General features: G+C 48.6%; 1 protein-coding gene across 1 annotated transcript in view; it reads left to right on the forward strand.

Moving 5' to 3' along the window:
* Positions 1-4746: 4746 nt before the first annotated feature.
* The window catches only part of HDAC1 (histone deacetylase 1), a 36118-nt gene continuing 19326 nt past the window's right edge, over positions 4747-21538 (forward strand). The window contains exons 1-2 of the mRNA XM_004591622.4: positions 4747-4903; positions 15539-15651. Coding sequence (XP_004591679.2) covers positions 4855-4903; positions 15539-15651 — 162 coding nt within the window. The 5' untranslated portion in view covers positions 4747-4854. The remainder of the gene's footprint in view (positions 4904-15538; positions 15652-21538) is intronic.

The raw sequence follows: 21538 nt of genomic DNA on the forward strand, positions 1-21538 counted from the left end.
CGCCAGGCCCTAAATAAATCTTTTTATTTATTTTTTTAAGATGTATTTTATTTTGGGCCCGGTGGCGTAACCTAGAGGCTAAAGTCCTCATAAATAAGTAAATCCTAAACAGAATACCAAAGTGGATCATCACTAGAATGATGGTTGGGGTGACAGATGGAAAGAGCAGATGTCTAAATATTTCCCAGCCCTGGTGGTTAATGCTGGGGGTCAAGAGAGAGCACCGCTACAACTCTGCCATCAGGACTCTGCAAATCCCTTCCAATGGTACAATACTCCTCCTCGCCTCCTCAAAGTGTTCAGGAACTTCCTAGGAGTGAATCATCACACCAGACATGTCTAAGGTTTATTAAGGAATCTTTATTAACCAAGCTTGGTGATAATAGAGCACACTAGAAATAGCAAATCAAAAGTTCGTATGGCAATCCAACTAATCATACTGTAACCAAACATAATCCAACCAAATACAACCCCAAGAGGAACAAATGGTCATTACCCATAAGTCCATCCGTTAAGCTTAAGACTTATGTCCCAGCTTCCCCAACAATACAAGTTATCCTAAGAGATGTGCAACAAATAACCTGGACATGCTTACAAAGTTGCAGATATTCACCTTTCCCTGGCTTCTCTGCCCACATTCCATCACTACTACGCCTCACCTCTCCTGGAACTCCTGATAGTACAGAAACCAGAAATAACATTGCTATATCCATTGTCCCATCTAAGCAGTACACAGGGACCATGCTCGGGGATTACCTGTCCTGGGCCAGCCAAGAGTTAGGTGCCAGAGTAGCGAAAGCACCTGACCAGAAACAGAGCGAGCCTTTTAAAGGGGCTTATGAGGGGAGTGGTTACACAATGCAATACCATCCCCTCTCAGATGACAGGTGAGTCACAGGTGGTCAGGGGCCAATACCTAGGTGGTGGGGGAGAGTGGTTGAGGATGGAATTAACATTCCATTGCTGTTAGGCCCCACCTTCCGGAGGGTAGGGGACACAGCCACATTCCATCTGCCCACTGTCAATGAGTGCTGGCTATCACTGGCTGCACCCCATAGCAGCTTAGTGGCTGAAATTCACCTTGCACTTGCTAGGATCCAATATGGGTGCCAGTTTGTTTCCTGGCTGCTCCACTTCCCATCCAGCTCCCTGCTTGTGGTTCTGGAGGGCAATGGAGGATGGCCCAGAGCTTTGGGACCGGGCACACACATGGGAGAACTGGGAAGGCTCCTGGCTTCAGATCAGCTCAGCTTAGTTCCAGCCGTTACAGCCACTTGGGGAGTGAACCCGTTGACCAAAGATCTTTGTCTCTCCTTCTTTCTGTAAATCTGCTTTTCAATTAAAAACAAAAAAAGTCTTAGAAAAAAAAAAAGAAAGAGAGAGAGAGAAAAAGATGACCCTTCCCGCTATTGTGAAAATGGACCAAGGAAGCCAATGTATCAAACCAGGGAGATTTTGCATCACAATCCAGATTTCTAACATCTAAAAGGTAGGACGATTGGGTCGGAATGGGCTTATCTGTCCCCTTGGTGAGAGGAGGAGTGGCCATGCCCTGCAAATGTGCTTTTATTCCCTGTTTCCCCCAGACAATGAAACTACTGTTCACAGCTACTTATCATCAACCTCGCATTGTTACTCCTACAGTAGAGGAGAAAAATGAATCTTTTCTGGTTTTCACATTTTTATTAAAAAGGAAAAACTAGAGACACCAGAATATGGCAATATGTTTGATAAAAAAAGGGGGGGAAATATTTTTTTCGATATATATTTTTATTTTGAATTTTTGAGTTATGTGTTACATTTTCGTATACACTGGGATTTCCCCCCAATTCCCACCTCCTGACAGATTGGGGAAAGTATCTTTTAAAGAGGTTATTTTTTTCTATTGGAAAGGCAGATTTACACAGGACAGACAGAAAGATCTTCTATCTACTGGTTCACTCCTCAAGTGGCTGCAATGGCCAAGCTGAGCCAATCCGAAACCAGGAGTCAGGAGCTTCTCCTAGGTCTCCTGTGTGGGTACAGCATCCCAAGGCCTTTGGACATCCTTTTTTTTTTCCCCCCCAGACCACAAGCAGGGAGCTGGATGGGAAGTACAGCAGCTGTGACATGAACTGAAGCCCATCCTTGATACTGGTGTTTGAAGGGGAAAGATTAGCCAATTAAACCATTATGTCACTGGGTCCAGAAAACATTTTTTTGGGGGGCCCGGCGGCGTGGCCTAGCAGCTAAAGTCCTCGCCTTGAACGCCCCGGGATCTCATATGGGCGCCGGTTCGAATCCCGACACCTCTTTTTTTTAAAAAGATTTATTCAGTTTATTACAAAGTCAGATATACAGAGAGGAGGAGAGACAGAGAGGAAGATCTTCCATCTGATGTTTCACTCCCCAAGTGAGTGCAACGGGCCGGTGCATGCTGATCCGAAGCCGGGAACCAGGAACCTCTTCCGGGTCTCCCACGTGGGTGCAGTGTCCCAATGCATTGTGCCATCCTCGCCTGCTTTCCCAGGCCACAAGCAGGGAGCTGGATGGGAAGTGGAGCTGCCGGGATTCGAACCGGCGCCCATATGGGATCCCGGGGCTTTTAAGGCAAGGACTTTAGCCACTAGGCCACGCCGCCGGGCCCAAGAAAACATTTTTTAAGAAAAGATTTATTTATTTGAAAGACAGAGTTACACAGGGAGAGAGACACGTTGCATCTGCTGGTTCACTCTCCAAGTGGCTGTAAGAGCTGGAACTAAGCCAGGCCAACGCCAGGACCCTGGAACTCCATCTAAATTCCATGAAAGTAACAGAGGCTCAAGTACTTGGGCCATCTTCTGGTGCCTTGACAGGCACATTAGCAGAAAGCTGATTAGAAGCTGAGCGTCTGAGACTTGTTCTTCTGAGATGCTGGCAAGGCAGGCAGTAACTCAAGGTACAGCACCACAACTCTAGAACCAAGCCATATTTCTTTATGAAAATAAACAAACCAAGTCTGCAAATAGAATAGCTCATGGACCTGGCACAGTAGTCTAGTACTAAAGTCCTCACCTTGCATGCACCAGGATTCCATATGGGTGCTGGTTTGTTTCATGGCTGCTCCGCTTCCCTTCCCATCCAGCTCCCCGTTTGTGGCCTGGGAAAGCAGTCCAGGATGGCCCAAAGCCTTGGGACCCTGCTCCCTTGTGGGAGACCCGGAGGAAGCTCCTGACTTCAGATTGGCTCAGCTCTGGCCATTTCGACCACTTGGGGAGTGAACCAGAGGAGGGAAGATTTTTCTCTGTCTCTCCTTCTCTCTGTTTCCAATAAAAATGAATAAACTTTAAAAAAAGATCTCAGTCATTACAGAATCCATCCACTTTCACCATTGCTCTCCCCTGCTTCAGCATCTGAATTTCTAATCCCGATTCTGTAATTTCTACAGTGCTACCACACCCTTGGTCTAACCTGCCCTCTTGGACAGGTCACCATAGAGCCCTTGGAAGTTGCATCTGCAGCTTCCCAGTTTTACAAACAAAGATGGCAGAGGCCCAGCAGAATTAAGGAAACCCACCCGGAGCTGGCTAGGAAGCTGTAATGCAGGACTGTTTGCTGGTCCTGGCAGTTTCTGGCATGGAATTATCCGTCTTAGATCTTTTCCCTTAAAATTCACAGTTCAAATCCAGTTCCCAAGTAAGGTATACAATTCCCTAAACACTCTTTAAAGAGGGGGTAAAAATATGTATTGACTGTAAGGCCTCGTTGAAAGTGGCTAACTTAGCAGGAGATTTCATGGGTAGCAGGTCTCACTGGGTATTGACATAGTGGATATTTTCATAGGCCAGCACAAAGTTTTTGTCTGACTTTTAATAAAGACTCACTGAGTCCAGGGCCATGGTTTGATGCCATAATGTGAGTGGGGTGTTTTCATAGCTGTGTCCACCTCTGTACACACCCAACATCCATTGGGTGCAGGCCAGGGATGCAACTAAACATACTGCCATGCACAGCACTGACCCTCACCTCCATCCCGCAGGCCGTCACTGGCCAGTTGTTTCAAGGTTGGGAATCTCTGACCTTTTAAAATGGGATAATCCCTTTTCCTCCTGGCTCTTAAGGCCCCTGGAGGCACTGGAGCAGGGAGGTGACTTTTGGAGTCAGACTGGTGTTCTGCCGCTTGGGTAAGGATTAAAACAGCCATCTGTATGGTTGCAAATGTAGCGGAGCTGCTCACAGCGTGCTTCGGAGTCATTCGCAGGTCTGACCTGCAGTCTTCCCTGGAAAATGGAGGTTTAAGAACCCTCCACCACAGCTGTTGGGAAGAGCAAAGAACAAGAGCAATGGTAAAGCTACTGCCTGCATTAGGTGCTGGACAAACATTAATTTTATTTCCCTTTTCTTGACTTTTTTTTTTTGCCTCTACACTCGCGGTTCAGCCCATTTATTAGCCCAGTGACCCTGTGTCAGTCACTTTTCCCCGTGGGCCTCGGCTTCTCCGTGAAATGAAAAAGTTGGCCTCGGATCTCCAAGCACGCTTCCAACCCACGAAATGAGACAGAAGTTGGCAGAACGGCTTTCCTCCCCCGGGACTGATGGTACGGTCCCGGGGTAGCTCCCCCACCCCTGTGTCGCGGCCTTGGTACAGGCCCAGGGGGCCCTAGGCGGCCTCTCAAGGCTGCCCTTGCCCCCTGCTGAGTTCCGGGCCTGTCCCCGCGCAAGCTGATTGGCTGGAGCGGTGCCCGGGCTGAGCGGCCATAGGTGAGCCCGGGAGGGGACGGGCGGGGCAGCCAGCAGGCCCGCCCCCTTTCCCCCCACCCTGTTTCGGACGCTGCGCGAAGCCGCGGGCGGGAGGGCAGACGGACCGACCGACGGGAGGGACAGGAGCCGAGCAAGATGGCGCAGACTCAGGGCACCAAGAGAAAAGTCTGTTATTATTATGACGGTGAGCCCTGACCTCGCGCCGGGGGCGGGGTCGGGGGGAGCCGGAGCAGGGAGAGGGAGGCTGAAGCTAAGCCGATCTGAGAGGGGAGGGCGCGAGGCCGAGGCGTCGAGGCTGCGCTGAGTGGGGAGGTCGAGGCTGGGGGGGGGAGGCTGAGAGGAAAGGAGGTCGAGGGCGAAGCCGCGAGGGCGTCGTGGGCGGGAAGCTTGGGCGGCGTTGGGTGTGTAGAGTGGGGGAGGAGTGGGGATCGAGATCTTGAAGAAGTCCCGTGTGGCGAGTTTTGAGTGGGACGCCCGGAGGGGAGGCCGAGTCTGAGGGGGGAGGCCGTGTGGAATGGGTTTTCTTCAGGAAAGCTCTTTCACTGCCCCGTGGCTTCTTCCGTCGTCTTTGGGGGGCGAATCCCGCAGGAGGGGGTCACCTGCTTCCCCTCCCCCAGGCTCGAAGCGCGGGGCCTGCATTGTACTACAAAATGAGGCCCCTGGAATCGCCTGGGGAAGGGATGCAACCTGTTCAAACAGACCTTTCCCTTCGCACAACTCCACCCAGCAGCTGTGCGTGTGCCTGGTAGTGTTTAGGTGCTGGGTCAGGTCCCATGTCCTATTGTTAGGGTGTAGGCTAAAAGTGGGGGAGCACTTCCAGAGAATAACAGGCTGGGTGCCTCCAGGCTGGGTGATGGTATAAAACAGGGCTCAGAGTGTGATGTGAGCACAGAGGAGAGACTCCCAACCCCAAGCAGAGGAGTCAGGGAAGGTGGTGGCATCCCAGCCGGGAGCTGAGGAACAGGAAGTAGGAGCCAGGTGTGGGGAAAGCCAAGGAGGCAGCTGGGAGGCCAGAGCCTCTGAAACAGGAGATGGTTTACAGCCCTGCCGAGGCCCAGATGCCAGACCTAAGTGTGGTGGAAGCAGGGAGTGAAGGGAGGGTTGCAAGGGTTGAGGCTGAGATCCCAAAGGGTTGAATTTGCCAACTCAAGGAAATTGTAGTTTACTCTCAGGACTCCTGCCAATGACTGAAGTTTCATGCACTTTAGTGCCATCATCTGTTTATTTTTTTTAAATAGTCATTAATTTTTTATTTGTAAGGCAGAATTACAGAGGGAAAGACAGAAAGAGGGATCTTGCATCCACTGGATAACTTCTCAAATGGCCACCATAGCCGGAGCTGAGCCGATTCGAAGCCAGGAGCCAGGAGCTTCTTCCAGGTCTTCCACATGGATGCAGGGGGACCCAAGGCTTGGGCCGTCCTTGACTGCTTTCCCAGGCCACAAGCAGGTAGCTGGACTGGAAGTGGACCAGTCTGGACGAGAACTAGTGCCCATATGAGATGTTCACTTTGCAAGTCATAGGATTAGTTTGAAGTGCCATTATGCTGGCCTCTGTCATCAGTTTTACAAGTTTTTTAATTTATTTATTTATTTTAAGATTTGTTTATTCGTATTGGAAAGGCAGATCTACAGAGAGAAGGTGAAAGATCTTCCATCTGCTGTTTCACTCCCCCAGTGGCTGCAATGGCCAGCGGTGAGCTGATCAGGAGCCGGGAGGTTTCCCTGTGGGTGCAGGATCCCAAGCCTTTGGGCTGTCCGCTTCTGTTTTCCCATGTCACAAGGAGGGAGCTGGATGGAATCTGGAGCACCCAGGACACAAATCAGCACCCATATGGGATCCTGGTGCTTGAAGGAAGAGGATTAGCCAATTAAGCCACTGTACTGGTTGTAATTTTGCAGTTGAGAAATATGAACATCGCCTAAAGCCCATGGAAAAATGAAATTCAAAGATTATTTTGGTGTACATTTTTAAAAATTTTGTGCGTAGTTGCTTTCATGATATACATTTTTCCACTCATTTGTAAAGCAGAGAGACAGAGAGACTGCTCATGCACTGGTTCACTCTCCAGATGCCTGGAGTGGCTAGCACTGGGCCAGATTGAAGCCAGGAGCTAGGGACTCCATCCAGGTCTCCAAGCCCTTGAGCCCTCACCTTTTGTCTCCCAGTGTACAGTAATAGGATACTGGAATTAGAATGAAGCTCGGATTGTGAACTTAGGCACGAGGATATGGGATGCAGGCATCCCAAGCTTTCTGGTAACTACTGTGTCAAAGGGCCACCACTCCATGGAATACATGTATCACTTTGGAACATTAGTAAATTTTGGGGTAAGGAGGAAGGCCATGTTTCTACTAGGGGCCAGACATGGAAGGTTGGGGAAGCCAAAGTCATGTTGATTCCTAAATTAATGCCTGTTGTGGGCCCGGCGGCATGGCCTAGCGGGTAATGTCCTCGCCTTGAATGCCCCGGGATCCCATATGGGCGCCGGTTCTAATCCCGGCAGCTCCACTTCCCATCCAGCTCCCTGCTTGTTGCCTGGGAAAGCAGTCGAGGATGGCCCATATGCCTTGGGACCCTGCACCCGCGTGGGAGACCCGGAAGAGGTTCTTGGTTACCGGCTTCAGATCAGCACGCACCGGCCCGTTGCGGCTCACTTGGGGAGTGAATCATCAGATGGAAGATCTTCCTCTCTGTCTCTCCTCCTCTGTGTATATCTGACTTTGCAATAAAATAAATAAATCTTTAAAAAAAAAAATTAATGCCTGTTGAGATGTCTAAGGGACATCCAGGTAGAGGTATCAGTAGATGATTGGTCCTTGAGGTCTGCAGTGAAGAGATGAGAAGAAAAAGATAGTTGGTATTTGTTGTCAACAAATAGATGGTCTTTCCAGTTGGTTCAGAAGATGATGTGATCACCTGAGAAGTTACATAGGGTGAAGGGAGAAGGGGATCCAGATGGAATTGTAAGGAAGTGGGCTGAGGAGAGGCTTGGTGCCTCTGACCGCCCCATTAGGGCACCTGTCCTAGTGGATTGGAATTGCCCATTTATTTGGTTTTGTAGTCTGTATGCTTCTGTATCCCCAAACCCCAAACAAGTGGTGGCTCATTGGAAGTCATTTCTATATACCTATTTTTAGATTTTTTATTATTTGTTTTTATTGGAAAGTCAGATTTACTGAGAGAAGGAAAGACAAGGATCTTCCATCAGCTGGTTTACTCCCCAAGTGGCCACAACGACCAGAGCTGAGCCAGTTTGAAGCCAGGAGCTTTCTCTGGGTCTCTCACACAGGTCCAGGGTCCCAAGGCTTTGGGCCATCCTTGACTGCTTTCTCAGGCCACAGGCAGGGAGCTGGATGAAGGATTCCGGTGCATGAAAGGTTAGGACTTTAGTCACTATGTTATTGCTCTGGCACGAGGATTGAGCCTTCTTAAAGGGAAGCTTGTGTGAGGCAGGGAGAGGGAATTGTTGGTGATGGAGAGCTGGAGAGACATTCAGATTTTTTTTTTTTAAAAGATTTATTCATTTTATTACAGCCAGATATACACAGAGGAGGAGAGACAGAGAGGAAGATCTTCCGTCCAATGATTCACTTCCCAAGTGAGCCGCAACGGGCCGGTGCGTGCCGATCCGAAGCCGGGAACCTGGAACCTCTTCCGGGTCTCCCACGCGGGTGCAGTGTCCCAAAGCGGGCTGTCCTTGACTGCTTTCCCAGGCCACAAGCAGGGAGCTGGATGGGAAGTGGAGCTGCCGGGATTCGAACCGGCGCCCATATGGGATCCCGGGGCTTTCAAGGCTAGGACTTTAGGCACTAGGCCACGCCGCTGGGCCCCAGATTTTTATTTTTTAAGATTTACTTTTATTGGAAAGGCAGATTTACAGAGAGAAGATATAGAGAGAAAGAGCTTCGATCCATTGGATCATTTCCTAAGTGACTGTAATAGCCGGAACTGAGTCTATCCAAAGCCAGGAGCCTAGAGCTTGTTCCAGGTCTCCCACGCAGGTGTTGGGTGCCAAGGCTTTGGCCCACCCTCAACTGCTTTCCCAGGCCATAAGCAGGGAGCTGGATGGGAATCGGGGCTGCCGGGATTAGAACCAGTGCCCATATGGTATCCTGATGTGTGCAAGGTGAGGATTTTAGCCACAAGCTACTGTGCAGGGCGCCATCCCAGTGAAGTTCTTACCACACTTGGAGTCAAGAGTTGGTTCTCAGAGCACTCTTGCCGGGTGATCATTTGTAAGCGCTTCACTTTTCTGTGTCCCTGTTCAGTTTCATTGAATCTTTAGTGAACCCCGGTGAGATACATGGCTTGTTAGTTCTTGCTTTCACAGGGTTTCTAGTCTTATGGCTATAGATAGATATGTAAGTAATTCAGATACAAAGTGAATGGCGTGCTACCTACAAACTGCATGTAGAAGAAAGGGGAAGGGCCATTTATCTTCATCCAGAAATGATTTGAGCCTGAGCTTAGCTTTTTTTTTTTTTTTTGATAAGATTTTACTTATTTTTTATTTGAAATGCAGATTTACAAAGAGGAAAGACATACTCTTCATCTACTGGTTCACTCACCAAATGGCTGCATCAGCAGGGACTGAGTGAGTCCAGGGCAAGGATGGGTGGGACATGAGCCACAGGCAGAGGCTTGGTCTGAGACATTATGGCACCAGCTCCTCTGAACTGGACTGTGTAGTGTGAAGATCATTAGAGAAGGCAACACATTTCGGGTGGAAAGCATGGTCTGAACAAAGCATACTTTGGTATCAAAGTGAGTACTGGTAACAATCTGGTGTGTCTGAGCATAGCTTGGCAAAATGTTTTCTGCAAAGGGCAAAATAATTAGGTTTGGGGGCTTCATTTTGCCTTCTGCTGTATCACTGTGGCAACTATTTGCCTAGCCAGCCCTGCCATTGTGATGTGAAAATAGCCATAGATCATCTGTAAGTCAATGGGTGTGTCTATGTTACAGCAGAGTTTTATTTGTCAAAACAGCCATCCAGTTGTGTTTTACCCAAGGTAGTAGTTTGCTCACTCTGGTCTGAAAACTGTGAGTATGAATGAGTGTGTTTTGTGGTGGAGGATGACAGTAGGTAGCTGGAGATGAAGATAGATTAAGAAGGTATTTGAAGGCCAGGGTACTGAAGTTATTCGTTTACTCCTTTAGCCTTCAGGTGTGGGGAGGCCATTCAGATTTTTGAGCACGGGGTTAGAGTGTGCCTTAGGATCATAACTCTGGTGACCTTGTAGCAGATCATTTGAATCAAACACAGAAGATCAGTTAGAATGCCATTACCAGGGCCTGATTTGTGTGATGTAGTGAGTTAAACCATTGCCTGTGAGGCCAGCATTCCACAAGCAGCTCTACTTTATAAATATATGTTTTAAAATTTTAATATTGTGTACGTAACTGAGAGAGATGCATGCCCATGTGGACCTGTAATTTGGCTGGGGAGGGTCAAGGCATGAAGGAAGGTGGGTAGGACAAATGTTTCAATTTTTTTCCCCTGTATCCTCTGGGAGGAAAATGGAGGGTGCCGCTCCTTGTTGTCAAACTGCATCAGCACCTGGGGATAGGAGATCGTCATTTTTTTTTTTTTTTAAGATTTATTCATTTTATTACAGCCAGATATACACAGAGGAGGAGAGACAGAGAGGAAGATCTTCCGTCCCATGATTCACTTCCCAAGTGAGCTGCAACGGGCCGTTGTGCGCCGATCCGAAGCCGGGAACCTGGAACCTCTTCCGGGTCTCCCACACGGGTGCAGGGTCCCAATGCATTGGGTCGTCCTCAACTGCTTTCCCAGGCCACAAGCAGGGAGCTGGATGGGAAGTGGAGCTGCCGGGATTCGAACCGGCGCTCATATGGGATCCCGGGGCTTTCAAGGCGAGGACTTTAGCCGCTAGGCCAATGTGCCTGGCCCCATTTGATGATGCCTTAGAGACCCCAATGTAGGAAAGAGTGTTCCAAGGGTGTTGAGTAGTTTTGTTAGTTCTGACATTTGGTGAGCTTTGGTGCACCAGGGTTGAGAAAATCCAAGGTCTATTGGCTGATCGAGTATACCTTAGTGCTTCCTCACACCCAGGAACATGTTGCAGAGCTTGGCCAGAGAGTCTTCCATGTGCATCTGGGCATGCTGTCCATCAGCAATTGAGCAGGCCCAGTCATGATACATGCACTTCAAGGTCAAGCCACGTATCTTGTGAGTCCAGCGATCTAGTTGGAGAGTATCCCAAGAAGCCTTGCCTGGAGTGACCTCAGAGTTCACTCTTGTGTGGGCCAGCTAGTGTCAGATCAGATTTGATACATCACCTACATGAACCAATGCACATATGACATACAGATGGATATAGTTGTCTGGTCAGTTCTGCCCCAGCCCCGTCTCTCATATCAACTGATGGGTGCTGCAGCCTAGCCTAGCCCAGCCTGCCACAGGTCTGGTCTTTATGTACGTTAGCAGGTGTCATGGCCTCTTTGGGGCGACCTTCAATAACCCTACCAGGTCTGCCCGCAGCACTGGTTTTTTTTGCATTGTTTGGTGTGTGCTGGAGCCCTAGCTCCCTCCATCCTGCATCCCATTTGGCTTTTGTGCACATTCATGGGAGTTACAGCTTAGCTGAGCCTGACTTGCCCCCAGGCCCAGCCCACATATATGATGAAGGGTGCTGCTGCCTTGACCAACCTGTCCTGTCCCCAGCCCCGGCTCTTAAGCGGGACCTCAGCCTAACAGGGGAGTGCCCACAGTTCACCTACCTGACTTATTCTCATCTCTGGATCTTGTGCCTGCCGTGGGGTACTGCAGTCCAGTCTAACATATCTGGCACTCAGTCTCAGCATTTGCCAGCAGGTGCTATGCCCTAGCCCAGTTAGTATGCACCCGTTCTGCTCTCTCTCTCTTTCTTTCTCTTTTTTAAAAATTTATTTTTATTGCAAAGTCAAATATATAGCGAGAGGAGAGAAACAGAAATATATTCCGTCCAATGATTCACTCTCTAAGTGACCGTAACGGCCAGATCTGAGCCAATCCAAAGCCGATCTGAAGCCAGGAGCTCTTCTGGGTCTCCCATGTGGGTGCAGGGTTCCAAAGCTTTGAGCCATCTTTGACTGCTTTCCCAAGCCACAAGCAGGGAGCTGGATGGGAAGCGGGTCTTCTTGGATTAGAACCAGCGCCAGTATAGAATCCCGGCGCATTCAAGGCTAGGACTTTAGCCGCTAGGCCATGGCGCTGGACCCAAGCATGCACCCGTTCTGGTCTCTCTAGCCACAGCAAGTGCAACAGCCCAGCTCAGTCCATTCTAGCCTACCCCAGACCAAGCCCTCATACTGGCTAAGGAGTGCTGCAGCCCTGCCCAGACTGGCGTGCCCGTTGTCCCAGCTCTCACACTTACCAGGGTACACAGTGGCCCAGAAGGGAAATCTCCAAAGTTCTGCTACCAGACCTGCTTCCCAGCCTCAAGTCTTGCATGTGCCACTGGGTGCTGTGGCCCAGTCTGAGATGGTCCAACCTAGTCTTGGTCGTCTCAGCATTTGCCAGTAAGTGTTATAACCTGACTTAGCTCAGCCGACCCCTAGTCCCAGCTCTCATTACAGGTGCACCAGCCTGACCCACCTGCAGACCTAGCTTTCATGTGTTGTATTGAGTGCTGTGGCCTACTCTGGCCTGTCTCATACCCATTCTGACTTTCATGAGTGTCAGCGGATGCTGGAGTATTGTTCAGTCTGGCCTGCCCCCAGACTCATCCCACACACATGCAGATGTTGCAGCAGCCTTGTCCAGCCCTGGTTCTCACACTTACCAGTGGGAGCAGGGGAGTCCCCAGAGTTCCCCTCTCAGACCCATTGTCAATCCTGGATCTGGCTTGTGCTGGTATGTACCTCAACCCAGCTTGGTATTGCCTGCTAACATTCTCAGTTCTCTCCGGCAGGTATTATAGCCTAGCCCAGCCTGGGTGCCAGCAGGTACTGTAGCCTTGTGCAGCCGTTCCTGCCCCAGACCTGGTCCACACAAATGCTGATGAGTGCTACAGCCTTGCCTGGCCCACCCTCAGCCCTAGCTATTGTGCTCCCATGCAGAAGCTGCGGCCTAGCAGGGGAGGGAACTGCTCCCAGCCCCAGATTTCACACATGGTGGCGCTGTGACAGCCCTGCCTGCCATGGTCTGCACCTAGTTCCAGCCTTTGCATGTGCTGGAGGGTGCTACAGCCTGGCCCAACTTGGCTCAGCCCCCATCATAACCCCTAGCTCTCATGAAAACTTGTGGATGCTGTAGTTCCACAGAGGTGAGCTCACAACTACCCTACAGAATGTACCCATAGATCTGATTCTCTCTGATTGGTGCTACAGCCCAGCTAGGCATGCCCCCAGTCCCAGCTTTTGCATGTATAATCAGGAAATGGGAGATACCACTTAACCTAACCCAGGTCTCCCACGTGGCTACCTTGTCCTGACCCAGATATGTTTTCCAGTTCCCCCTCTAAACCACCTTGTCTCAGCTTCCTCACCTACCTGACCTACCTGCAAGTGCATGGTAGCCTCCAGAAGTCATTTTACCCTGTCCAACATGCCCTGCTCCCATTCCAACACATCCCCGGACCCTTATCCCTGGGCAGTCTGCAGCTCTTCCTCCTGTGGGGCCGCAGGGAGCATGTCCCAGCTTAGTGCTCCCCCCCATACTCACACAGCTTTACTTTTTATTTATTTATTTTTTAAACATGTATTTTTTTAAATTTTTTAATTGGAAAGTCAGATACACATGGAGGAGGAGTGGCAGAGAGGAAGATCTTCCATCCGCTGATTCACTCCCCAAGTAGCTACAACAGACACACCTAAGCTAATCTGTAGCAATGAGCCAGGAGCTCCTTCTGGGTCTCCCACACGGATGCAGGGTCCAAAGACTCGGCCATCCTCAACTGCTTTCTCAGGCCACAAACAGGGAGCTGGAAGGGAAGTTTTGCCTCTGGGATATGAACCAGTGCACATATGGGATCCAGGCGCATGCAAGGCAAGGACTTTAGCTGCTAGGCTACTGTGTCAATCCCCCCACAGTTTTTGTTTTTTTTTTTTTTAAATGATTTATTCATTTCATTACAGTAAGATATACAGAGGAGGAGAGACAGAGAGGAAGATCTTCCGTCCGATGATTCACTCCCCAAGTGAGCCGCAACGGGCCGATGCGCGCCGATCCGAAGCCGGGAACCTTGAACCTCTTCCAGGTCTCCCACGCGGGTACAGGGTCCCAATGCATTGGGCCGTCCTCAACTGCTTTCCCAGGCCACAAGCAGGGAGCTGGGTGGGAAGTGGAGCTGCCGGGATTCGAACCAGCGCCCATATGGGATCCCGGGGCTTTCAAGGCGAGGACTTTAGCTGCTAGGCCAATGTGCCGGGCCTCCCTCCCCACATAGTTAAAAAAATAGAATAGGCAGGTTTGCTGACACACTGGTATAGTTAATATGAATTTGGGCCCGGCACATTGGCCTAGTGGCTAAAGTCCTTGCCTTGAACACACTGGGATCCCATATGGGCGCTGGTTCGAATCCCGGCAGCTCCACTTCCCACCCAGCTCCCTGCTTGTGGCCTGGGAAGGCAGGTGAGGACGGCCCAATGCCTTTGGAACCGTGTACCTGTGTGAAAGACCTGGAGGAGGTTCGGGGCTCCTGGGTTCAGATTGGCGCAGCACTGGCCGTTGCGCTCTCTTGGGGAGTGAATCATCGGATGGAAGAACTTCCTCTCTGTCTCTCCTCCAATGTATATCTGACTTTGCAATAAAAATAAACAAATCTTCAAAAACAAACAAACAAACATAAATACATTTGGCATTAATCAGGCCCCCCGAAGGCCTGTAAGCTACTCTTTTCTCTTAGCAGTTAACACTTGCCTAGATGTAAGGCAACCTAGGCAGGCAGTTGCCTGCAGCTGGAGGCAGATCCACTTCTGATCCATCTCCCTGCTGATGTGCCTGGGAAGGCAGCAGAAGATGGCCAAAGTGCTTTGGGCCCCTGCCACCTTCATGAGAGACTGGAATAGAATTCCAGTGGCCCAACCCTGGCAGTTGTGATCATTTGTGGAGGAAACCAACAGATGGCAGGTCTGTCTGTCCTGTTTCTGTAACTCTGTCTTACAATAAATCAATCTAAATATATATATAGAATTCTAAAAGGAGGGATATTGTTATTCAGAGGTGGAGAACTTCTGCCGTGTAGTCCTCAACCATAGTGGAACTTGCTAAAAATTAGCAGACTAATTTTTAAGTTGGTAATTTTGTATGGTGGCCTGCGAATGATGTTATAAATATGCACAATGCCCCGGCAGGAAAAGAGGTTCCCCAAAGTGGCGTGGAGCAAGCAAAGATGAGGTTCAGTTTTCTTACTTAGCAAATAAGAGTAATACTCCCTATTCTGTCTATTTTAGTGTTTTTGTGAGACTGCAGTAAGAAAATGAGATGAATTTTCTTTGGCACTGTAAGGTGTTACACGATGTAAGAGAAGAATTGTGGCTTATGATAATTGTGAGTAGCAGCGGTGGCTTTCTGTTGTGGGCAGAAGCTCCTTGGGAGTACATTGAGGCGACTTGGCCTTGCTGGCTGCTGTTTTGTTCCCATTATGCTGTTTTCTGCCTGTGTCTCCACATGATGGGCTAGTACAGACCTCACCAGAGGCCCCGGCTTCCTGCGGATTTTTCTTTTCTGTTTGTTTTGTTTTGGAGTTATCCCTCCTTAGGGTGTGGTTCTAGAAATGAGCCAAGAAGAACATTTGCTGTAAATATTTCTGGTTTCTTCTGGGAGTATAGATCTGACTGTTTCATTGAAGCTGTCACTATTCTTCAGGTGACGTCGGGAACTACTATTACGGACAAGGCCATCCCATGAAGCCTCACCGAATCCGCATGACTCACAATTTGCTGCTCAACTATGGTCTCTACCGGAAAATGGAAATCTACGTGAGTTGCTGCTGGTGTTCCCACTCTGTTACCTCGTCAGCTCTGCTTCCCCATATACCATTTACCGTGCATTCCTTCATCCGTTGTGTTGGGGTGGGCATTTGACCTGTCACTTAAGATCCTTGTGTTCTACCCTGAGGCACTTGTGTTCATGTCTCAGATATAGTTCCTGATTCCAGCTTCCTGGATACCGGCAACCTGGGAAGCAGTAGTGATGGCTCCAGTAGCTGAGGGTCCTGCCATCCAAGTGGGAGACCTGAATTGAGGGCCCACATCCTGACTTTGGCTTCAGCCCTGGCCATGCCCACGCTGTTACAGGCAACTGGGAAATGAACCAGTAGATGGGAGCTCATTCTCTCTCTCTCTTGCTTAAAAAAATAAAGGAAAGAAGTTATGTGTTGTGTGGTTGTTATGTGGTGGCTACCATTAATGATAAAGGTTTTGTGTTTTAGGAGTTGACCACTTCTAGAGACCTTCATATTAATCAGTTATAAATAAGGGCAACAATTTGGAAAATGTGTAAGATGCAGAGATAATAGAGAAAAGGAGTCTTGAAAGATTCTACAAGTGAGTTATTGTGCTAGGCCCTATCTTTTTTTTTTTTCTTAATCTATTGTATTGTTGACAATCTTTACATAGTTAATTACAGTTAAAGAAAAAAAAAAGGTTCAGGGGGATAGGGAAGTGGGTAATACTATTATGTCCATATTGTTGCCATCATGTATCTGAGGTAAAGGGGGATATTGAGGGAGAAGCCCCACCCGGTTTCCCGCCCACCCCAAGTCCCGGATGTGGGGCATGCTCTGAGATATTTGCTCAAGTGGTGTTAATAGTTCTCCAGTTATGAATCGCTGCCAGTTTCGCTCGATGAGGTCGTCCACTGATTGATATGGTCCATCATAAAGTCTCCGTTTGCCCCATATTTCGCTGCCAACATATAGCTGAGATGAATGATTGATCTGTTCTGTCTTCTGTCTTTTCTTGATTAGAGTTCTGAGTCCAGCAGTTCGATTGGGGAGATCTCCAAAGAAACTTTGAGGTATTCCCAGACTAGTTGCTTGTATGTTCTAGCAAGCACAGGGCCCGGCACAGTCCATCACCCCGATCAGCTGGTGGTTTCAATTGCTGGGTTGGTTCTGTTTTCAGTCCCGATTTGCACTGGAACCAATGGGTGTTGCAGTCCAGTCTGGTTCGGCCCTTACATCAACCAGTGGGAGCTGCAGCCTAGTCGGGGCGACCCACAATAACCCCTACCAGGCTCGCCCCCTACCCTGGTTTGCCAGTATGTGTAGCAGTAGACCAGTCTGTACCCCATCCCATTTGACTCTTGTACTTGTCAATGGGTATTAAAGCTTAGTTCTATCTAACCAACTCAACCATCCAGCCCTCACGGGTGTTGTTGAGTGCCTCTCTATCTAGCCATCCCAGCCCCCGTCCTAGTTTTCATGCTAGGCCCTATCTTAACATTCTAATTCCTCTGTCCTTTCTTCACATTCTCTTCTCAGGGACTGGTATGCCGGTGCAGCAACTTAAGCCAATGCTTATGAGGCCAGTATCCTTATGAGCACTGATTGAAGTCCTGACTGCTCTACTTTTTTTAAGATTTATTCATTTTTTATTGCAAAGTCAGATATAGAGAAGGGAGGAGAGACAGAGAGAAATACCTTCCTTCCGATGATTCACTCCCCAAGTGACTGCAACAGCTGGTGCTGAGCCAATCCGAAGCCAGGAGCCAGGAACTTCCTCCAGGTCTCCCATGTGGGTGCAGGGTCCCAAGGCTTTGGGCCAACCTTGACTGTTTTCCCACGCCACAAGCAGGGAGCTGCATGGGAAGCCTGGCTGCCTGGATTAGAACCGGCGCCCATATGGGATCCTGGTATGGTCAAGGCAAGGACCTTTAACCGCTAGACCATGACACCGGGCCCAGGCTTTTTATTTTAAATGTGTATACATAAACACATCAATACACGTGTGGATCAAATATGACCCAGTGGTTCCCAGTTTTATCTATTCTGGAGGTATTGAGGAAAAAGTGAAGAGTTTTAAATGAAAGAGAAGGAATGTATTTAGCAAGTAGGTAGGCCAGTGAGGAGCCTATTGCTAGAGTCCCAGTGAGAAAATAAGGAGGGGCCGGGGGCTCCTATTGCTTCATGGCATAATGTCACTGTTGGAGGCTGCACCAACAGTTTGAGTAACCTAGCAACAGCAGCATTCTTCTCACCATTCCAGAGACTGAAAGGAGATGAGTCTTCTGTCCCAGATGTCTTTGTCATGTCTCTGGAGCCTTTGGAAACAACTGGGGAAGGAAAGAGGGAAAGTAGACAGAAGAGACAGACCTTGGGACCACAGAGCTTTATCAGGTGGGAAGGAGAGATGGGAAAGGAAACCTAAGAGGTGGCAGAGGTTTTCAGGAACTCTGGGGAACAGACTGCTGATCAGACCCTTCCCGGAGGCTTCTCTGTATACTTCCCCCTTACATCCCATAGCATCACTCCTCAGACCTGGCACCCACGGAAAGGGATAGAATTGCCAGAGCTGGCCTGGACTAATCATAAGTCAGTCCCTGGGACTAAACTGGAATTTGTTATTCAGGAAGGAGGCATAGAACAAGCAACAGTAACTGTCATAGGAGATAATACTGCCTTGTGGCAGATGAGTTCACCTGATGGTGTTGTTTATATAAACTTGTAAAGCAAGACTCTGTTATCATCTCTCTTCCCTAATTCCGGAGCTGTCGCTTTAATATGGCCTTTTCCTTCTCTTGCTGTACCTTCCAGCCCTTGCCAGGCTTGGGTCCTTTCTGCAGTAGTCTGTCTCTGACTTCATCTGCAATGTGTGGCACAAGTGTACCTGAAAGCAGCTCTGCAGACCCTGTTTTGACCTGAAGGCGACCTTGTGAAATCTTTGCCACAGGAGTGCAATGTCTTTGGGTCCTTTCTCAGATCCTGAAATCATGTATTGGATTCATCTCTCCTAGAATTGGTATCCTCACTTTACATCCAGACACCTTGCTGTTTACATAATCAAGAATTCTGCTCTCTTCCTTGCCTGGGATGCTAATTTTGCATATTCCCAGGCTTCTTATTCATCGCCTTCTGTTCTTTTGTTCTTTTTTAGAGAAAGTGTTTTTATTAAATATTGAGTGAATAGGAAAAAATTTTTACAGTGTACAAATATGTGGCATATATATACATACACATATATGTTCACATATATTCATGTGGGAGACCAGGAGGAGGTTCCTAGATGCTGCTCCATTGAGGGCATTTAGGGAGCAAACCAGCAAATGAAAGGTCTGGTTTTTTTTTGTTTGTTTTGTTTGTTTTTAGATTTATTTATTTTTATTTGAAAGTCTATTTATAGAGAAGGAGAGACAGAAAAATATCTTCCCTCTACTGGTTCTCTCCCCAAATGACCATAGCAGCCAGAGCTCAGCCCATCTGAAGCCAGGATCTAGGAGATTCCTTCAGGTCTCATGTGGGTGCAGGGTCTAAGGCTTTGGGCCATCCTCCACTTCTTTTCCAGGCTGGATGGGAAGTGGGGCCATCAGATCATGAATTGGCGCCCCTGTTGGGGCCCAGAGCTTGCAAGGTGAGGATTTAGACATTGAGGCATTGCACTAGGCCCTCTTATGTCTCTCTCTTCTCACTGTAACTCTTGTCTTTCAAATTTTTAAAAAAAAATCAAGATTTATTTTTTTATTGGAAAGACAGATTTACAGAGTGAAGGAGAGACAGAAAGATCTTCCATATGCTGATTCACTCTCCAAGTGGGCACAACGGCTGGAGCTAAGCTGATCAGGAGCCAGGAGCCTCTTCCAGGTCTCCCATGTGGGTGCAGAATCTCAACGCTTTGGGCTGTGTTCTACTGCTTTGCTTTCCCAGGCCACAAGCAGGGAGCTGGAACGGAAATGGAGCATCTGGCATATAAACAGGCACCCATGTGGTATCCTGGCAAATGTAAGGCAAAGACTTTACCTGCTAAGCTACTGCACCAGGCCCCCAACAAAAATAAATCTTTAAAAAAATAGCTTGACTTTTAAAAATATTTTCCTCTATTTGAAAAGTTGAACTGAGATAGAACAAGAGATTTTTCTGTCTGTTGATTCACTTCTCAGATGCTTACAAGATTCGGCATTGGGCCAGGCAGAAGCCAGGAACTGGAATTGCATTCCAGTCTCCAAGGTGGGTAGCAGTGACCCAAACACTGTGCTGTCATTTTCTACTTCCCAGGATGCATTAGGAATGAGCTGGAGCAGAAGGCAGCTGGTGAGGCTCGTGTCATGGCATAGCAAGTTAAGTCTCCTCCTGTAGCACCAGCATCCTATGTGGGCATTGGTTCCATTCCCAGCTGCGTCACTTCTGCTTCAGCTCTGTGTTCATGACCTGAAAAAGCAGCGAAGGATGACTTAGGTCCTTGGACCCCTGCAGCCACGTGGGAGACCCAGAATGAGCTCCTGGCTCCTGACTTCATACTGGCCCACCTCTAACTGTTGAGTGCATTTGGGCATTTGGGAAATGAACCAGCAGATGATGGAATATCTCTCTTTTTGTATCTCTGCTTTTCAAATAAAACTAAATAAATACTAAAAAAAAAAGTGAGTAGCGGGGCTGGCTTTGTGATATCATGGGTTAAGCAGGCAGTGCTACCCTTTCATGTAGGTGCCAGTTCACGCTCTGGCTGTTCACTTCTGATCCAGCTCCATGCTGATGTGCCTAGGAAAGCAGCAGAGGATGGCCCAAGTACTTCAACTCCTTACCCATGCAGGAGACCACTTAGATTAAACCCCACATTTCTATTTTTGGCTTAGACTTGACCTGACTTTTGTAGCTATTACGAGAGTGAACCACCAGGTGGAAGACTTCACTCCATCTGCCTCTGCTTCTCCCTGCTTGAAATAAATAAATAAATTTTAAAATTAATTAAAAAATTAAAAAAAAAAAAGTGAAGTGGCCCAGAATTGCACTGACATCTCAATATGGTATGCAGATATCCCATACAGTGGCTTAACCTTCAGTGCCGTAATACTGGCTCTATGGTTGACTTTTTAAGGTTTTGGCAGGGGCCCATGTTATGTTGTAGTGGTTTAAACCAGGACTCCCATATGGGTAGCAGGAGTCCAAGAGTCTGAGTCATGTTCTGCCGTGTTCCAAGATCATGAGCAGGGAACTGAGTTGGAGGTGGAGGAGCTGAGACTTGAACAAGTACTTGTATGGGATGCAGGCAGCAACTTTCATCCACACACAACACTGGTCCCTAAAATAAATCTTTTATTTATTTGTTTGTTTATTAGATTTATTTGTTTTCATTGGAAAGGCAGAGTTACAGAGAGAAGAAGATACAGAAAGAAAGATCTTTCATCCACTGGTTCATTCCACAAATGGTTGCAACAGCTTGATCTGGAACCAGGAACCTCTTCCGGGTCTCCCACATGGGTGCAGGTTCCCAAGGCTCAGGCTGTCCTCTACTGCTTTCCCAGACCATAAGCAGGGTGCTAGAAGGGAAGTGGAACAGCTGGGACCTGAACTGTATGGCATACTGTGCTTGGAGATGCAGAAGTAGCCAGTTGACCCATTGAGCTGGCCCCGCTAAAGTAAATCTTGCAAAAGAAAAAGGAGGGCCCAGCACAATAGCATAGTGGTTAAAGTCCTCACCTTGAACGCACCGGAATCCCATATGGGCTCTGGTTCTAATCCCGGCAGCCCCACCTCCCCTCCAGCTCCCTGCTTGTGGCCTGGGAATGCAGTCAAGGACGGCCCAAAGCTTTGGGACTCTGCACCTGCGTGGGAGACCCAGAAGAGGATCTGGGTTTGGATTAGCTCAGCTCCAGCTGTTGCGGCCACTTGGGGAGTAAACCATTGGACGGAAGATCTTCCTCTCTGTCTCT

Source organism: Ochotona princeps, chromosome 2 (genome assembly GCF_030435755.1).
Source record: "Ochotona princeps isolate mOchPri1 chromosome 2, mOchPri1.hap1, whole genome shotgun sequence".
NCBI lineage: Eukaryota > Metazoa > Chordata > Mammalia > Lagomorpha > Ochotonidae > Ochotona > Ochotona princeps.